Below are 20,675 nucleotides of genomic sequence, written 5' to 3'. Positions count from 1 at the left end.
CGCGCGCGCGCGTACCGGATACATCGTTGCAAGCGCGACACCCGACGGAGGGGGGCACCGCACCCCGGTCGTTCGGCCGTGACAGCGCGAACGAGCCGGTTGGCCGGCGGGCGTGCCGCGCGCCGGCCAATCGGAGCGCGCGACGATTAACCGGGGGGGTGGCGGTCCACCGTCCCACCTACAACGGGTCCCGGCTCGGCGGTGGTGCGTCCGGTACGCACTCGGCGTGCGGGCGTGATGACGACTGCGACTGCGACGGCGACGACGACTGCGACGACTGCGACGACCCGATTGCGACTGCGACGGCGGTGCGTGGTGGCGAACGCGCGAAGAAACGATTTTTTCGGGTTGTTTACGTAGCGGAACGTCCGCGTGCTGGTTTCCGTTGTCGTCGCCGCGTTGTTTTGATAGTTTCGCCAAAAAGGTCCGTTTTTATCGGTAGTGTGCGCGTTCCGTACCGTACGTGTGCTGCCGTGTTGCCGGCACGGAACAACTGGGCCGCCACATCTCTCTCCGTCTCGCCATCGGCCCGTCTAATCGATTTTTAATTTTAAAACAACAACGACCACGGCCAACTCGGCTCGTACGCCGGCGGCGTACACGAACAAAACGGTCGTGCCGGTTTTTCTCCGCTAAGCTGTACGTTGTTCCGTAGCTCGCTGCTACATGCACGCGCCGACCAGCGAACACGTAACGCGATTGATGATCATCAACTGATCGGTACGAACACGTCGATCGCGCACCGCCTTTGACGATCATGCACACACTGTTCGGCGACCAAAACGCCTACTACCGGACCGGTATGTATCCGGGCACGTCGAATCCGGCCGCGTACCCGAGCGCGTACGAGCAGTACGCGCGGTACGGGTACAATCCGGCAGCCGGGTACCAGGCTTCGCACCACCACCACCATCACGTGGTGTCGGCTGCTGCGGCCGCGGCCAAGGACATGGTCAAACCGCCGTACTCGTACATCGCGCTCATCGCGATGGCCATACAGAACGCACCGGACAAGCGGTGCACGCTGAACGGCATATACCAGTTCATCATGGAACGGTTCCCGTACTACCGGGAAAACAAGCAGGGCTGGCAAAACTCTATCCGGCACAACCTAAGCTTGAACGAGTGTTTTGTCAAGCAGCCGCGAGACGATAAGAAACCAGGCAAAGGTAGTTATTGGACACTGGACCCAGATTCGTACAACATGTTCGACAATGGATCGTACTTGCGGCGCCGGAGACGGTTCAAGAAGAAGGATGCGCTCAAGGAGAAGGAAGAGGCCATCAAGCGGCAGCAGGAGCTCATGCTGAAAAAGGTCACCGAAGAACAGTGCAAGCTTTTGTTGCACGGTGGTAGCGGCGGCAACGGCGGTAAGGACCTGATACAGCAGGTGCAGCAGGACTGCATTAAACAGCCGAAGAAGGAGCCGGGTGTGCCGCAGTCGCACAATCAACCGACGTCCGGCGACGACCAGTCCGCACCACCTTCGTCCGGTGGTTCTGCGTCATCAGCACCTCCACCGCCTCCACCACCGCCGCCGTCAGCGTACCACCAGCACCACCACCACTTGCAGTACGACAACGACCACCAGGACGATTCGCCCTCGACCGCCGTGGCCGCGGCTGGTGGTGGCAATAACGGACACCACCTGCACCATCACCACCACAGGTACATGTCCACCACTGCGGCAGCAGCCGCGGCCGCCGCTGCAGCGGCCACCGGTGATCACCACCATCACCACCACGGCGACGAGTTTGCCTCGCACCACCATCAGTACGTTGCCGCAGCCGCGGCAGCCGCGGCTGGACACCATCGACCGCCCGGCAGCTGGTACAGTGCCGATCCTTCCGATTTCTTTGACGCTGTCGTCCCTAACCCTGTGACTGCGGCCACGGCAGCCAGCTGCGCGTTTCGCAATTCGCAACACATCACCCCCGGTACCCATACGCAATTGCACAACTACTATCAGCAACAGCAGCAGCAGCAGCAGCAGCAACAGCAGCATCAGCAACAGCAACAGCAACAGCACAACGGCAATTCGTCGGTCAAGTTCTCATCACAACTATAACGTGAGTTTACATCATAACGAATAATTCAACCAGTGGCGTGCCTGGAAATGGTTTTCGGGGGATTCAATATTTCTACTACCGAGTATTTCAAATGTATTTATATTACATTTTGGTAATAATTTATTTTAGAGTATTAGATAGACCGACAATAGACCCTGACAAATGTTTATCATATTGAACATAATTTTTTTAAAAATATCAAAGAATAATTTTTTCTAAATTCGTTAAAATTTTGGGGAGTAGGGGTTCAAACATCCAATCTCCTCTAGGCACGCACCTGCCTAGAATATCGTTCATACGTGATTTGCATTACTAACTTTACTCGTTCGGCATTATACTCACGGTGCTTATATATAAGCAATGTATGGTTCGATTGAATATGAATATATAAACAAGTAATTTTAGCAGAATTTCTCGAGGATTATGTTTTAAATATCTGTACGCTTACGAATGGCTATTGTTCGTTAGTTTATAAATAAATTCTTGGAAAAAATTGTTTTTTTCTACGGATATTGTGTTGTATTCGTTTCTAACAAAGTGAATGACGAGAATTTCATCTTCCTGTGAGTCATTTCATCAATGAATGTATAATTAATACAGGTGTAACAGTTCATTTTTTTTTGTATACTTCGATGAGTACATATATAACTTGAAATAATTATTGTATACAAATGAATGAGCTATGAATGAGTTCTTTAGATTATCACGATAATCACTATTACAGCACTATAGGATTTATTATGCTTTTCTACTTATAACCTCTATTATTTATGAAAAAAAAAAAAAAAATGTTAATCTATTGCATTCATATAACACGTTTCATTGAAATAATTATAAAAGTTATAAAAGTAAAAAATTGCTTACTTTTTCACACTTGGTATTTAATATTATTTCTGAAATAATATCTCCATATATCAAAAAAGTAATTTCATACCGTCACACGGGCTGACAACAGAAAATATTAATAACAACGAACTATTATTTCTGATGAATTGATGGTTTCCGATTTTTGTAATTTACGTATAGTTTTTGAATTATTAAGAAAATCAATATGAGTTTAATTTAATTTAGTATATCCACATGAAAGTATATTAAAACTAAACCTCATCGGCATTATAGTATTCATATTTAGTTTCAGCACTTGTTTTATAATTTACGATATTATTTGAAATATGTATTACGTTAAACAAATTCGAATGTCTGTATTATATTATGATCGTAAATAATTGTTTAATCAAAATAAGAGCGAAACCGTTTAGCTTTTTAGTACATTTGTTACGCTGATCCGTAACAATCAAGTTTTAAAGTATACGGTTATACGGTAAAAAAAAAAAGAACCCTTACAAGTGCGTACATTTTGTTCAGCCGATTTCTTTTATTTTTTCCGATTTCTATTTAGAACACGTATGCAGATGGCTCGTAGCTCTTATTCTTTATATATTAGCCCTCGCCTAATCTCCGATGCCACTACCACGCTTTTAAAACGTCTGAATCCATTTGAAGTGTGCGTGGCGGTGCTGTACAAATACGAAGTAAGATTACGTACGTTTATTATTATTAAGCAACTGTTGTGCACTAAATTGCTGCGCGATAATATATAATAATAGTCCTGACTATTCTTTCGGTATTTTTATCACAAAACTCTGATCTTCGAAACAGAAACATATATTACGCGCACGCTGCATAATACTTGTGTGCGACGTACGCGGTAATTAATTACGAGTCTCACGTGATCCTGTGATTCGTCTAACTGTACGCACTCAAAAGAATAATAACTGCTGTGCGCGTACTATGCGAGGAGAAAAAAAGACCGTTTCTCGTTTTCGTGACGGTTCGAAATATTTTGCGTGCCTTCCTCCGTGGATCCCTGAAGTTCCACTCTCTCCGGTTTTCCCTTCGGTACACTCCACACATATCGTCCGCCCGTCACGCTGCCGTCATCAGACATTTATTTGTACATCCGTACACAGGCCAATCGAACCCTCGTCACGCGCAGCCGCAAGGTTGACGATCAGACGACACTATTAAATGTGTCACGCGCGGAATATGCGTACACGATATATCCTATCCATATATACGTATATAAGTAGGCGGCGTACATAATTATTTTTATATAAATGTATACAAGTCCGTAATAGAGTGTGCACTGACACGTGTTGTTTTACCGCCGCGTACACTGTAGTAAATGTGTAAGTATACGTGTACGTATGTGTGTGCTGTTTACAGGACGACAATGACAACGACACGACCGCGGGGAACTGGGAAGGAGCTGTCAGACGAACAAATTGTACTCGTCCGCATGAGAAGCCTGCGGTGGAAAGACACCGACGGCACTGATGCCGGGACGACGGGCACGACTGTACGATTGCTAGCAGGAAGACAAAAAAGAAAAATAAAAAAAAAAAAAACAGTAAAAATTCACCTAAGAGACACGAACCACATGGGGTTTGCCCGATGCTGCTGCTACTGCTCTCCTGGCTGTCATTCCGGAAAACGTCCGCCGACTAGGCTTATCAGGTGACGGACGTGTGTACACTATACAATGAATACGATGCGTATATCCATCTATCTATCCTTCGCCGCGCGTGCGTGTGTATATGCGTGAATGTGTGTTAGTACGTGTGTGTGTGTGTGTGTGTGTGTTTATATACGTAGGTACATTACTGTTATAATTCGTCCTTTCTCTCCTCCCATCCCGACACAGGACTTTTGCGCACGCAATTTCTCTACAACTGTTCAACGATATCGCATATTGTATCGAATCCAATAGTTCACCTCAAACCAGTCGATGAGTATGGTGTCGTGCAAGTACTCTTGGTACTACGACATTTTTTGTATTATATTATACGTAATAGTAACAATATCTGTAATAATGAGTTCTTTTACCATAACTGTTAGTAAAACTATTGAAATCAACAGTTAAATTACACAAAAGTTTTATTGACTTATATGAAAAAAGTAAAAAATAATGCACTGATGTACTGTGTGCATGTAACAACTTGGTGTATGTTAACACTTTTTAGATTTCGTACCAAATAAAACGAGTCGTATAATTCTGATAGTTTTTGAGTCAGCTCTTTCCCGTGCAAGTATAATTACTTGTACTAATACACCTCGCACATTATAACTGCGTAATACGTATTTATACGAGTACATTATAATTAATTTTTACCACGTGAACTCTGAATTACACGATTGACATGTAATTCAACGTTTAAAAACACGTTAGTTTTTCATCATCTCAATCGACGTAGCCAGATCCCTTTGTAAATAATGTGCATAATAAAACTCTGGTCTCAGTAAGGGTCATTTTAATCCGCAATATTAAGAATAATTATTATTCTTTCGTCGGTAATACAATCAATAAGGTCTCGTCGTTCTCGACTAGATTACATACTTCTCGTCGTGTATCATACATTTGTTTTCTTTCTTTCCACTTATTATATATATTTATACGTCCCACCGTACAATCTTGTTTGTAGTCTTTATTTTCTTTCAGTATACCTACATGTGATTTTTTTTTATGTTATTTATATATAGAATTTCGTGTATCTATACGTATACATTCTGTAATCTATGAAAAATTGTACTTGCTTTAGTTATTTTCCAATGTATATTTTATGTATTGTATAAATTTAGTTATAGATAATAAATATTGGTTCTTATCGTACCTGTGACTTTAAAAAACTACGTACATGTGCCTTGAACGTATTTTACATCAACTTTATATTTATAATTGTAATATATTATTGATACCATTAAATAAGCTGTCCATTTATTTTCCATGTTAAATACAAGAGAATAATAGTAGGTAGAAAAAATAAAATAAATTACATATCTTTGTGCAATACTTTAAAAAAAAAACCGAAAATAAATTAATTTTCAAAATTTCCACGAACTAAAACGGTAAATATAGTTTAGTAGGTAAATCATTTTTTAAAACATAGCGAGTACTAAACAATTTAATTTTTATTATATACAGATATATGTTATGCATTTAAAATGGAATCATAATTAATTTTAATTGGCAAAGAATTTATTGTTTATCTCTTAAAATATCTTAAATTTTAATTTTTTATGTAAAATGCATGAAATTTGCTTATTATATTTAATGCATACATAAGGTTACAATAATGTATGTAAAATAACTATTATTTATTAAAAAGACAAGTCAAATTCTTTAAACACAAAGTAGCCTGTCATAAAATTTATATAATATATATTGTTAGTAATAATATGTTATTCGATTTAAATATTTTTCACACCACACAAATTGTTTGGTTTAAAGAATGCAACCAATAGTTTTAAAATGTACTAAGTATAAAATAAAAATACACATGTAGGGCCTATGGACTTGATTATATATTAATGTTTGTTTTTGATGTAAAATTCGTTTTTGGTATACCAATCAAGCGATACGGCGTACGATAACTTATGATGTCTGCAATACGCATTTGTAACATACATTTAACCATGTTTTGTTATAATAATAATGTATGTATTCACTCGTCAAAATGTACTATGAATTTTAACACTTGTAAATAATTTCTTATTTGTATCATGTATTTATTATATTTTATGTATATATAAACGAAATTATACGATTTCACATTTGATTATTATTAATATATAATATGCATTATACAAACGTCGTCTTACTCTATTACATCTTTCACCGGTTTCTCTGCTGGAACGTATGATGATTTAGTTTTTTACTGTTTAATACGATTTAAATAGGATACATCGATATATAATATTAACAATACATTCACGATATTACATACGTATGCGTTTACTCAAATTCAAAGACCTTGGTATTGAAGTTTATATGACAGCCAATATAAAAATACTGTGTACCAGTGGTAATGTAAAAATATATATTTGCTTTTAAATATTTTCAAATTACCGTCTGTTCACAAGAACCGAAATTGAATTTTATCCAACTTACATTATTTATTTAAAACCTTTTTAAATTAAACGTTTATTTTTCTCAAATTAACATTTTTATAGAAAAATGAGTTGTCATGCAACAACTGAAATATTTTATAACATATAGGTATGTTCTTCAAGGATATTTAACATTAAATTCAGAGTAACTATAATTATAATGCTAAGACATTTGAGTGTACTATATAGTATCATCCTTCATTCTTAGAGTACAATATTTTAGTATAGCTCGACTATTATTGAGAAAAAAATAGTAAAAATGTCCAATATAATATTTTCTTCTAAGATTATAATTCCGAAGGAAAGTATCTAATAAAAATATAAAAAATTATATTTTCATCTTTTTAATATTATTCTTGATTTTTAAACCTCAACTAATATAAATATACAATTTTTTTCACCCTAAAATAATTTGTTTTTTAGATGGTAAATACTGAAGACAGAAACAAAAGTTGTATTTACGCGTGCTCAGAAGTATGTCAATATTTATACTATATTATGTTGCGACATTCTGAGTATTCCGTCGACTAACAAGCTTAATCGATGGCGTAGCGCACAAGTGTGATAAGTGACATTTTTTTGAAAAATGAGTTAAGTGCATATTTAATTATACAATTCTGCACATTATGCACAAACGAAATTATAACATTACTCAAATAATTGTTGTTCTTTATTGAAATTAGAAGAAAAATGTGATCTGTTCAAGTATTACTTTTTACGTGCACAAAATGTGTTAAGTACAATATTTTTTTTTAAGAATACAAATGTGGTAATTGCAGTGTAATTACTCATTACATGTCAAGGAAAATATAACAAAATGTTCATTACAGTTCGTTACATTTTTGAATCGTTATAAGAGCTCAAACTAAAAAAATCGTTCCCCTGAACAATTACGAAAATGTCACTTATTAAACTTGTGCGCTACGCCATCGGTTAGTACTCTGCATGGTCCGGTCTAGTACAGTCCCAACATACAAAAATTATTGAACCGTCGGTTTGGTCCGGTTCAATAATTTTTAGGAATATTTCGGTCCAGTCCTTAGATCAAATGCATTATTTTCAGTCCGGTTTGGTCTCAGTCCGGTCTCAATCATGGAACTTAAAATCTAAATACAGATATTTTTATGTAAACAAATAAAACGAAAAAACCTACAAATTTAGGTATATATTTATTTATAAAGTCGAGTAGTCCGGTCCAGTGTAATATTAAACGCATCATATGGTACTGTCTGGGCTAATACAGACTGAACCTTACGGACCGGTCCATAAACGGTCCAAAATGTTTTAAGATCAGACCGACAGTCCGGTTCACGGTCTACTTTATTAAATGTTATTTAATTACTGATCCGGTCCGGTCTAAAAATAATATGAAGCCGTCGGTTCGGTTCAATTTTGGTTTTTGATAAACGTTTAAATGTGGTCCGGTCCGACTCCGGTCCCCTGGTAAAATCTGAAGTCCGGTCTGGTCCTTAAAATAACGGACCTTGCAGAGCACTACCATCGATATATATATATATATATATATATATATATATATATATATATATATATATATATATATATATATATATTTGTACTTATACGCTCTATGAAATCGAAATACGAATATAATGTTTTGTGTATACGTATACTATTAGGTACGCCTAATAATATTATTTTTATACGTGTACCTATGAAATTGACGAATTTCTTACTGTCTATTTCGGGTGGTATAATATTGTATGCAACGTACGTCCGGTCGAATAATATTATACTATCAAAAACCAAATGGAAATAAATCCGTCGTCGTGTTTCCGATGGTCTACGGATTGCCAGATGTGTCGCGTTGGTGTAAATTTAAAACGCCGCCGCTTTCACTCACCACCAACAACGTTTGCCGCCTCCGGATCAAAAAGAAACGATCGGTGGCCGGTTGTCAGCACATCTTTTCGCACGGAGTTGTCGCTCCACTTATCACTAATATGTGTATTTATAAATTATACGAAATTATTTCGTTGCAATGGCGAACACACTCGAATCGTTCAATAGTAATTGTTCTTATTTGTAATATACGCACATACTTGTATACATCGGACAAAAACGTCATCTTAATCGCATGATATCCGGATACTATTTTGCACCGATCCCGTTGAATTAACACGATGGTACGATCGTAGTATATTTTTACCGTGGACCTATGTGATTTGTGCAAGCTATAGCTATGTGAAAATCCAGGACTTTTCACATATAAGAAGTAAGAATTTTTTGTTTATTTTATCCTTAACCATTTTTCCTAAATCTGATTTCCAAGAAAAACTGAGTAACTTGGTTATTTCGGTATGCTATATAAGAAAAGAAAATTATCAAAATTTTATAATGTGTACACACACACCAAATTTAGCCTCGATGCAATACTAATTGTACGGTACGTTCACTATTAGTTGTATTGATAAAAAAAAACCTTAAACACCATATTAGTGGTAGCATATTTGGGCTAAAACGAATTGGAACTTTATTAAAAAAAATAATACGTTGATAAATTATTTACAATTTATTAAAACAATTAGTACATTATATGTGTACGCCAATCACGTTATTATTATTTGTTAGGATGAAGTCTTTTTTCAAATGATAGTGTTGTGAATTTGAAGAACGCGATTAATTAAAAAAAATATATGCAAAGTTATAAAGTGCCTGATAGATTTTTTGGTTTTTTTTTTTTTTTTTAATAATGGATTATCAGAAAACGTTAGAGTGAGGTAACTGATATTTCTTACGGATTTCGCTATCCTCAGTACACGTTCTTTAGCGCCGCAATAGATCTTCGAATAATTACAAAAATCCTACGAATCCACAATAATAAATTTTACGTTTTCTGACGGCTGCCAGTCTCTCTAACTGTCACGCTTGGATAAAGTAGCCCGCACACGCACTCTCGTTCGCCGTCCATCAGATCCGTTGTTCGTACATACACGTATAATATATTGTGTATAACTTAATAATTAATGTAACGATATTTGTTCTGTTTTTCTTTCGGTATAGACGAATAAAATATTGTCAAAGTTTAATCCGATCGTGAACGCGAACGATGATATAAATAACGCGTAAGGCGAGAGGAAGAAAAATAAAGAAATTGAAATATAAACACACACACACACACACATACATACGAGTACATATTTATATGTACTAAGAGTATGCGTATTTCTTCTTATATTCCGAAAATAATTAAGACTGGCATAGTTCCTATACGACGTACTTTATGTCTATATACATTTCGACTACATATTATATAAGACTGGTCTATAGATTGCAACTTAAAAACACATAATTCGATTAATAAATCGTTTGGAACGTTTATAGAATATTCTGCAACAGTTATGTACATAAAAATACTATCGCACAAAACAAACATTGAAAGATGAATTATAATATTTCTTTGGTAATGCGTTTAGTGTACGACATAAAATGTGTTTCACATTATACAGTCCGTTAAATTTTTCAACGATGACGCCACAAAGATAATTATAATAATTGCCGTATCTTAAGATATTATTTCGAGGTGATAGTATTATGTATCGTATAAAATGTTATGATGGTCAGTTATACTTATTGCGGACAAATTTTTTATTAATACATGTGAAATATTTTGTATTATTTAATATTTAGGCACCAGAATTTAATTTATTCAAAAAAAAAAACCATCTAAAATGTAGAAATTTCTAAAATTTCAAGTGCTTTTTAACAGTGAAGATGTAATTAATATATTACGAAAATATGAATAATTGTTAAAATGCTAATATAATTTATAAGTATTTAGTAAATGTTTCAAAACACTATGACCAATTATTTATGGATAACAATTAATTAACTAATATCGTTTAATGAAAATTCATTGAAATACCTGATTTAATCAACATTTTATTTTGTAATATTTTGTAAAACATTATAGGTATTTTTCAATAATTTTTTTTTTTTTTGGCTACAAATAAAATCTTATGAAAAATCTTGTATTCAGTTTTCAAGTCTTTAGTATAAAAATAAAAAATTTGAGCGGATTTCTTTTTCTTTCTATTTGATTATGATTGTTTTACTAAAAATTTTTGATAGTTTTATTTTATTTGTTAGTAAACAGTTGATAGCTTTTATTTAAAATCAATTATTAATCAACGTGAAATACATACATAAGTATATATACATTTATTTTTATTATTCAAAATAATCTGCGTCAGCATTGACCATTATAATATTGTCCATTTTAAGTGTTACTTAATAATTTATATGATACGATGAATTTGATTGTTGTTTTCATCGATTTTAGGCAGTTGTTGAATGATGTGAATATATGTTCAGGGATATTGGCTTTTATCCTGTGGAAATCATAGTTTAGACATTTGGTTAATATGTACTTTAACTAAATACAATCCCGTAAGATTGATACGTTGAGGGTTTTCATACATTTATTAAGTCTTTTAAATAAAAATATATAGTTTGTAAATAATTTACAAGCTACATATTTTTTTAATTATTCAAGATCATAGTTCAAGTTACATAGTATTATTAAAAATATAGTCAATAAACAAGGAGACGAAATGTACCGACTACATTTTTTTCTGACTGATTCCATGACTCCATCAATAAGATGTTTGATGTTCAGTTAAAAATTGCTATAATCGTTATTTTTTAGCAATAAATAATATTTATAATTATAATATTACTTAATATTAGCAAATAATAAATATTATTACGTTAGATCAAAGGCACATTTTATTGGAAATATTATAAACTTGATTTTTTCAACATTATTTTTTTTTATTAAAGGAGGCTTAATTTAACTTATTATTATTGTATCAAAATAAATATGAAAAAAAAATATAGTTGGGGAAGTCAAAAGAAAATAAATGGCATCAATGATTTTTCTTAATTATTAAGAAACAACAAAAAATGTCACCGATTAGGTTATGAAAAACTTTTAAAAATAGATTTGTAATGGACAACATTTCTATTCATATTTAATTTTCAGATTTTGAGTTCACTTCTATTTTCAAAACAAGTAATAAAAACATCACAACGCCGATAACTCAGTCGAATAAAAAGATGAATAAAATCGGCAGTTATATATTAATTCTGTGTACAAAGAAAGGCTGAAATCTTAAATGAATCATGCATTGGATGCACATATTTTGTACATTAATGCTTATTAACGGTTGATTAATAATGAAAATATTGAAAAATGTATAATAAATAGTTTTTGTTTTTTTTTCAATATTATTTAAACCTCATATGAGTAATATTTTATCAATTTTCATCAGTAATTTTTTTTCGACATAAATATAAAGAAATAATGGTGTACTGAATGCAGTAATTTTTCTCGTCATTTCACACATTTATTTAGAGGTTAAATAATGTTAAATTAATTGTATACTTTGTAAGACATCTTGCATTATATACTCGTAATTATTCTGCTCATCATATTATTTTTAAATCTATAAACGTGGTTTATCGATCATCGTACTTAGCGTAGAATTCTAATATCTATCGTGTAAATTAGACACCAACATTTGATTGTCGTTTTGATGAAAAATAATTTTTGATAGAAGATTTAAAAAAAGAATCTTTGGTATTTGTACTGTAGTACCAAGATTATATATTATACCTATTCTATAAAGAATAGCAATAAAATGCGTTATTGTTCACAACATAACATAATTATTACGCGTTCCGGTACACATTTAGGGGTTTCCTAATTTTCTATGCACTTTGCAGAGTACATAAAATGTGATATTATTTTAATATTTATACCTAATAATGCAATTTTAATGTGCCGTAATATAAGTCGTTAATTATATCGATATACTATTAAATAATATGTAGAAAAAAATAATTAATAATAATTAATCTATAGAATGGCAAATAAAACAGTTGCTTTTCGGAGACAAAACTACCCTTAATTAATTACAGTTGTCTATAAATATCTACATACATGTACCGATGATGTAACCACTGTAACATCAGCGAGAAATATGTAGTAACTTATATAATATATAAAATAAAGATTACTCTTGTTACATTGAATTATGACATGTATTTTATCAGCATTAAATTATAGAGTATATGTAAGCATAAATTATGGGTCTAAAAATATATTTTTTGATGGGCAATCGTCGATAAAAATAAACAGGGGAGACTTTTGAATGTTAAAGCAACGGTAAGAGTAGCTTTGGTGGTGAGCAGGAATCGTATTATTCCGTTCAGATTGTCTTCCATTTCCGATGCCGTATCCTTAAAACGGAATTGGCTTTAAGGGGCCGAATTGCAAAAGGGATGTAGAACTGCTAGAAAAGAGTCATCCCTGAACTATAATTGTAAATATATATATATATATATATATGTGTGTGTGTGTATGTGTGTGTGTGTGTTCGTATACATTGGTCGAAACTGAGGAAAAAGGAAGTGAAAACTCGTGAAAGAGGACGCGAGAAGGATGCCGCCACCCACCCGCGCACGTGAATCGTTTCGCAGAAAATGTTTTCAAAGACAACAAAAGCTCCTAAGCAATTAATAACCTCTCGTCTGTTTGTTTTCGTTGCATCGTGAAAGTTTTGGCCGCGGGAAAATGGCATTTTCAGAAACAAAAGTAAATGTATATATATATATATATATATATATATATAAATATAAAGTAAATTTATATATACCAAAACTATATATATATATATATATATATATATATATATATATATATGGGTGTATTTATATGTATATACGATGTCAGAGCATCTGTGCGGCTCAGAAAACGCGTGTGAACCACTTGCGGCAGAGGCGGTAGTCCTGCGAGTGCGCGGCAACGACAAATGGATTTACAAGCGGTTACACGAATCCGTCTGTAGCAGCGAGAGAAAAAAATATATATCGTACACCTATATTTATACGGGCGATGATGACTAAATTTAGCGTACCGTTTTCTTTTGGAGATTTTTGAAAATTTTTACGGTGAAAAGGGGCTAGTTAACCGTGTATTAATAATAATAATAATAATAAATAAAAATAAAATAAAAACAATGCGTTGCACGCGTCTTGATTTAACGCGACCACAGCCGCCTTCTGTCAAGTCGAACTCCACCGTCGCTTCAGCGGTGGTTAGAAGGAGCTCGTCGGTTTCAACACCTCTTTCTCCCCGCAGCCGGCTAGATGGTTTATACGCGTCGACAAATTATTGTTTCCACCGGGCGCGTGTGTATTATTATACGTATACGCGCGCGGCTATACAATGATTAATGGTCTCCGGTGGTTTTGGACACGTTGCTTTCCCCCTAACGAGACGATATTTGTCCGACATGTCTTCTCTCTCTCTCTCTCTCTCTCTCTCTCTCTCTCTCTCTCTCTTTATATTTCTTGGTTTTGTCGCCAGAAAAATATTGACAGCCACTTACACGCGAATACGTAAATATCGGCAGCAGCACGACAAAAAGCCAAATTACGCACACATTTCTTTATAATTTTTAATTATTTTTTTTTTAATTATAATATTATAGTGATATAATTGCATAAAATGTGTACACAATTAATTGCTGCATTCTATGTATTGTATAGATTATTATAATAATATACGAGAACAAATATGTATTGGATCATTACATACATACTTGTTTATTATATTGTGTATTATTTATATTTTGCTATTAGTAACAATAATAACATAATATAAATAATACACAACATGATGAAACTACTAAGAACGGACAAATTTTTTGTCACTACAGTCTATAAACGTCCATATTCAGATTATGGACCTGCATCAGACAAAGATGTGCTTACTTATATTTTACTATCCCATTAACAATCAAAATCTCATTCCTATTTGCGACTGATACAGAGTGTATGTATACTATAATATACGATTAATACTATATAACTATATAACACCATTATACGGCATTATATATATTGCAGATATACGTATTTAGGGTAAATACGTGTACGCGTGTGCGTATATGCGATAGGTATAAATTTAGGTTTAACTATATTTGCATATTGTGTACATATAATGTTATACATTGTATTTTAGAATAATATTTTATAAGTTTATGTTTATTTACTCTTGTAAACAAATGCCTTTTAACTATTACTATTTGGTTTATAAAATGAGGATTATTTTATGCACGCAAAATGCATACACAATAATGAACCGACTTGTATAGTAGGTACTTGTATTTTATGGTTATTATTTTAGTTGGCTTTTTTTAGGTAGGCTGTAAAAACAAGGCACAATTTAAGCTTAAAGGTTCTTTTTTCATGTATCTAAATTTTGGGACTTGAAAAAATTATGTGAAATATCAAATGTAGTTAAAATATAACCGACCATACTCTTTTGAGTCTAAATAGTAAGGTAATTTATAACTTACCTAATCTTATGCCATTTTCTCAAAATGTGCACTTAAATATATGTTGTTAAATCTAAACATATGAAACATTATCTCAATCTTTTTCCATATTTTGATTTATACATTTTCGATATTGATTTACGTCCTAACAATTGTGCAGATAGATACTTTTATATTATATAATATATATATATATATATATATATATATATATATCGTAAATACGTATACGTATATATTTATTAGTAATACACTGACGATTGTAATTTTTCATCCTATGATGACAATTTAAATTTTTATAAAGCTCGCTGCCGTATACACACCAACTCTTATAAAATTATGTTTGTGTACGTTTGTACACATCAGAGTCAAACCGTACACTGAAATTGAATACGATATTTCCGGTCTTTCAAAATATGGTCAAGATCTTTAACCCACATGATGATTGTGCAGATACTTATCCCATAATGTTATGGTTGAAAACGATTTCCTGGTCCAGTCTACTATTGGTTTATAATTACGTATTCAACTCTCGTGTGACTGTATGTGTGTGTGAATGTGTGTATTTTATCTGTCTACGGAATGTTGCACACGCACACACAATGTTTAATAATACTTTTATACATACTTCATACATTTACGAGTATATGCGTAAACGTCCGATCTCGTGTAAATCACAGTACCTATACCTGTACAGTTTGTACAGTACACATATTATATATAAATAAATAGTATGCACATTATACACGTACACTAACTGTATACGTGTAACCTTTTATCCATTACATAGTATATCATTACTATACATAAGTCTTATCTACATAGTGAAATCATTCATTTCATGAACTGGATATCCAGATAGTGAAGTCCGTCAAGATCGTGAGCTTTGAGGAAAATACATCAAATGTACATCTATTTCATGAAATGGACAATACCATTGATTTTAGAATACACTAAAATTTAGTTTAAATTTGCCTATACCTAATATTGTATAGTTGTTATAAAACAAAATTGTTACTTAGCAATAAATAATCATATTACATCATAGTATTATAACTACTTTTCTATATGGTTTTATGAACAAAAATATAACAATTATATCATATTAAATTTTTTTTTTTATTTATTTATTTTTTTTTTTATAAGCAATCATACGTATATTATATATTATTATATATAAATATATATTTTTATATTAAATGAGAGGGATATAAAAATTTAATTTCGGTTATTCTACATCCGATGAATGTTTCCGTGTCGGATATTCGGATGACGGTCGACAGATACCTGTTATGTAACTCCCAATTTGTTCGATAAATACCATTTAGTGAGCGTTTGTGTGTAATACAGGTACAATTGTTCTTGCGGTTTGTCGTGTATTTATTATTTTAATAGCAGTGAAATGGAAGAAAGGAAAGTATTTATAGAAATAAGACCACCGCATTGTGTCTATACGTTTCGTAAATTAACGTACAGGTACGTACACGTAGGCACAGGGATAGTATTGAAATCAAAGTCGGGCAGACAATAACTTGAACCCTGAAAAGGGAACAGAAATGTTAAAGGAGAAGGTTGTTTTTAGGATTTGAGAGGAAAAAAAAATGGCAAAATTAAATTTTCATCTAAACGCTGTTCAACAATGCGCGTGTATAGCGTAACGTTTACAATACGTATGTACACGATATACTTGCTCATAACAAAACGTGTTACGCACGCTGTACCAATACGGACGAGATATTGCTGTACACAGCGCCGCCGGGATCGCGAGGGGGATGGTACACTGATCGGTTACCATTTTATTTGCTTTGACGCCTGTGAAATTGGCCGTTTAAAAACATATATACGCTCCAGGGGATGATGTTTTTATTGTGTGTACGCGATCGCGCACGAGTGTGTATGCGTTCGCGTGTGCGTGTGTATACCGATTCGTCCCCCTCGACCCCCTCCGGTGTTCGCAACCGAGCCGGCGGGTCTCGGCGGCGGCGGCGGCCGTCGTGTGTACTTAGCTCCGCCGCATTAATCTAATGGCCGGTTTGTTATTTCAATCGGACATAATACACCTTTTGCGCCGACATGCTATTTTTTCCCTTCCACTTCATTATCATTATAGAAGAGCATTATTATTTGCTCGAGCCGCACAAACGATTCGAAAGAATAGTTGTTGTTTTTTCAATAATTTTTTTTTTCCTTCTTCTTTTTCGTACCTAACAAAAACTTTTTTTTTTTTCAGCTCCATACGGTTTCCATATCATTACAACTTTTTTATTGTTACGCATTTATAATGCGTATTATAACACACCGCAAAGCATAAATCCTGTACGCCGATAAAAGGCGACGTGCTCTATGTGTTTCATTGATTTCAGTAGCCGCAAATAGCGAATATTTTAAATATTAATATTACCGCGAAATACGTTACAAATGTGGTAGGCGTGTGATTGATTATTCGATTTACGTAATTATTCTGTCAACGGTTCGAACGTTTCAACTAAATTTGCTCACGTCGTACAACTTTATTTCCGCGGAGTATCATTACGATTATATATATTTTATGTATAAGTATACATAAAGTTAAAATGATTAAACGCTAATACATTGAATACATAAAAAAAAAAAAAACCTGTTATTTCGGTTTTACTTACGCTTTAAAAAAAAAAATAATAATAAAGGATATACGCTGAAAAATGAAAACTAAATATGTGATTGACGTCGAGTGCATTCCTATAAATGTCTATACATTATATTCCATTGCTGTACGGCGCAGCTGAACGCAGCCGTGTGAACTTTCTTTCGTTTCGATCGCCGAACCGACCGCGGCCGTGCGCGCACGTACACGCTCGATCTCGTCACATAATACCAATATGCATTCTACCTATCCTATATATCCTTATGTCCTGCGAGGAACACAACAATATACGCGCACATACGCGCGCACACACACACATATATATAATGCACAATGTAACACACGGGCCTGTGGTGTGTAAATCGTTATGGGCGCACACGCGAGTGGCGGTGACGGAGTTACATAGTGGTGACGACAACGGGTCAAATTTGAATTTTATTGCCGAGGGCGGGGACTCGTGCAGCAGTGACGGCAGCAGGTGACAATATAAAACATAATGAAATAACATAATGGGCACTCGAAATGACGTCCGAATCACCTCTGTATTATGTATACCACTACCGCGGTGGTCTCCGACAGTTTTCTCTCTTCACCACGTACGCTCATACCCAATATAGGTATACGCATGCACACTACACATCGCATTATTATTATCGTTATTATTATTATTATTATTATTATTATTATTATTATTATTATGTGCAAGATGGAATTCCACAGGGGATCAGAACTGCGGTATAAGGTTAGTTGCGACTAAGACGACGTGTTATTTTCACCCGCACAACTCGCATTGTCGTCGTCGTTGGATTTTTTTAACTAAAACCACCATCACGATCTATGTAAACGTTTTTAATAGACCCTTTTCTTTGCGGGCGCAACAATAATAAAATATGATCGCATGCCCGTTAGTTTTTCGGCCGCGTCCTTCCCCCCCCCCCCCTCCCCCCGAGCACGTCCATAACATGGATTTGTGTGTGTGTAGTTACGCGTACGCGATGCTCCTGAAGCGAATACAATTTAATCCTGTGGCTCATATCTATATAAAGGTTACAGTATATGGAATAGGCGTTTGTTGCATATACACTGCACGTTATTAAGCGATCCGTCGTCTTATACCCTATATTATAAAAAAAGGCCACACATTTAATACTAATAACAATAATAAAATTTATATATATAATGTACAATGTAAGTAAATATTATATCATATATGTATACCGTATACATTATACGTAATATTATAATATAATAGGGCATGATGAGTGGTTTAGTTTTTATACAGGTATACAAAGAACTATGCTGGGACCTACATTTTTTATGTAACATTGATGGTTAATAATTGCAATGAAATAAAATGTGAATGCAAAAATGAATTATTCATGGTAATATAATCAAAACTGGATACATTTGAATCGCATTAATATCCCACCCTCTTTAAGCACTTATGTCACTTTAATGTCATTTTAATCATATAAATTCTGAAAATTGCACATTGTAGAGAATTTATATTTTCAAACGTTGATGATAAAATAAGTCACAATAAGTCACATGGTCTTATCTGAAAGAGTTGAAATTCGACATTTTTTCTAACCGCAAAATACTCTGTTGAAAGTTGAAATTTCGCCAATGATTAAAGCTAACCTCTACATGAATTATGTTATTACGAGACGACACATATGGTGTACACCATTACGTTTATTGATTTGTCTGCCAATAACTACAGTACGAGTATTATTAAATAGTCTTACCTATATAAATAGTTTTAGTGTATCACGTTTTATTAATAATCTACGTGTCCTATGAATAAATAAATAATTCAAACATTTTTCATCTATTACTACTAACTATTACTGTCAATGAAGTATTATGAGCAGCTATTGGTTTTTTGTCTTGTTAGGCATGTACGAGTATGTATTACTCCACAAAACACTAATAATATATTTCCAAAAACCGTTCTCTATTTTCATAAAGTATCTATGAGAGTTATTGATTGTCATATATAGTGTTATACTGTTGTTATAGTATAGAATTTATAAATTATTGACAACAAAGTAACCACATATATGCATAAACAATAGATATACTACGTATTGCACTTGTCAACTGTCTTTATTTTCTTTTTTCCTTTTTTTTTTTTTTTTTTTTTTTTGAGCGACTTGTGGTATTGGGAGAACTCCAAATAAACGTTATATTAGTAGCCAAAATACACTTTTGACAAATAGTTTAAGATCAAAATCGTACGGATAGACTTCAGAATTAAGAAAAATATTTTTTAGTTGTGTCTATAATTAAAATTAAAAAACTCACTTTTAAATATTTTTAGAAAAAATTGAATAGCCTTTACAAACTCTCATGATATAATATTTAAACTGCAGTAGCTCGATTGTATCATATCGAAATAGAATATATGGTTTTCAATTTAATTAAAATTAATTTATATTCAAAACACATAAGTAGAGTATGTATTTTAAAGCAATGCTAAAGAAACTACACAAAAAGAAATTAATAAAGCTTTATTAATCTTCCAAAAAAGCTTAAACAAACATTAGAAATGAGTTAAAAAAATAAATAAATGATTTTTTTGTAAATGATTATGCCATATGGTTTTACAACGAAAACTAAATTGTAATTCTAAGTAGATAATTTCCAAAATAAGAACATATTTTTATGTTT

General features: G+C 33.8%; 1 protein-coding gene across 1 annotated transcript; it reads left to right on the top strand.

Moving 5' to 3' along the window:
- Positions 1-93: 93 nt before the first annotated feature.
- Positions 94-5,996, top strand: LOC112690591 (fork head domain-containing protein crocodile-like). Its single transcript, XM_025564639.1, has 2 exons — positions 94-2,069; positions 4,296-5,996. The coding sequence occupies exon 1, from the start codon at positions 758-760 to the stop codon at positions 2,066-2,068; it is 1,311 nt and encodes a 436-aa protein (XP_025420424.1). The 5' UTR covers positions 94-757; the 3' UTR covers position 2,069; positions 4,296-5,996.
- The last annotated feature ends 14,679 nt before the right edge of the window (positions 5,997-20,675 follow it).

This window comes from Sipha flava, unplaced genomic scaffold (genome assembly GCF_003268045.1).
Source record: "Sipha flava isolate LNK unplaced genomic scaffold, YSA_version1 50_pilon_pilon, whole genome shotgun sequence".
Lineage (NCBI taxonomy): Eukaryota > Metazoa > Arthropoda > Insecta > Hemiptera > Aphididae > Sipha > Sipha flava.
This window is presented reverse-complemented; position numbering and strand designations above follow the sequence as displayed.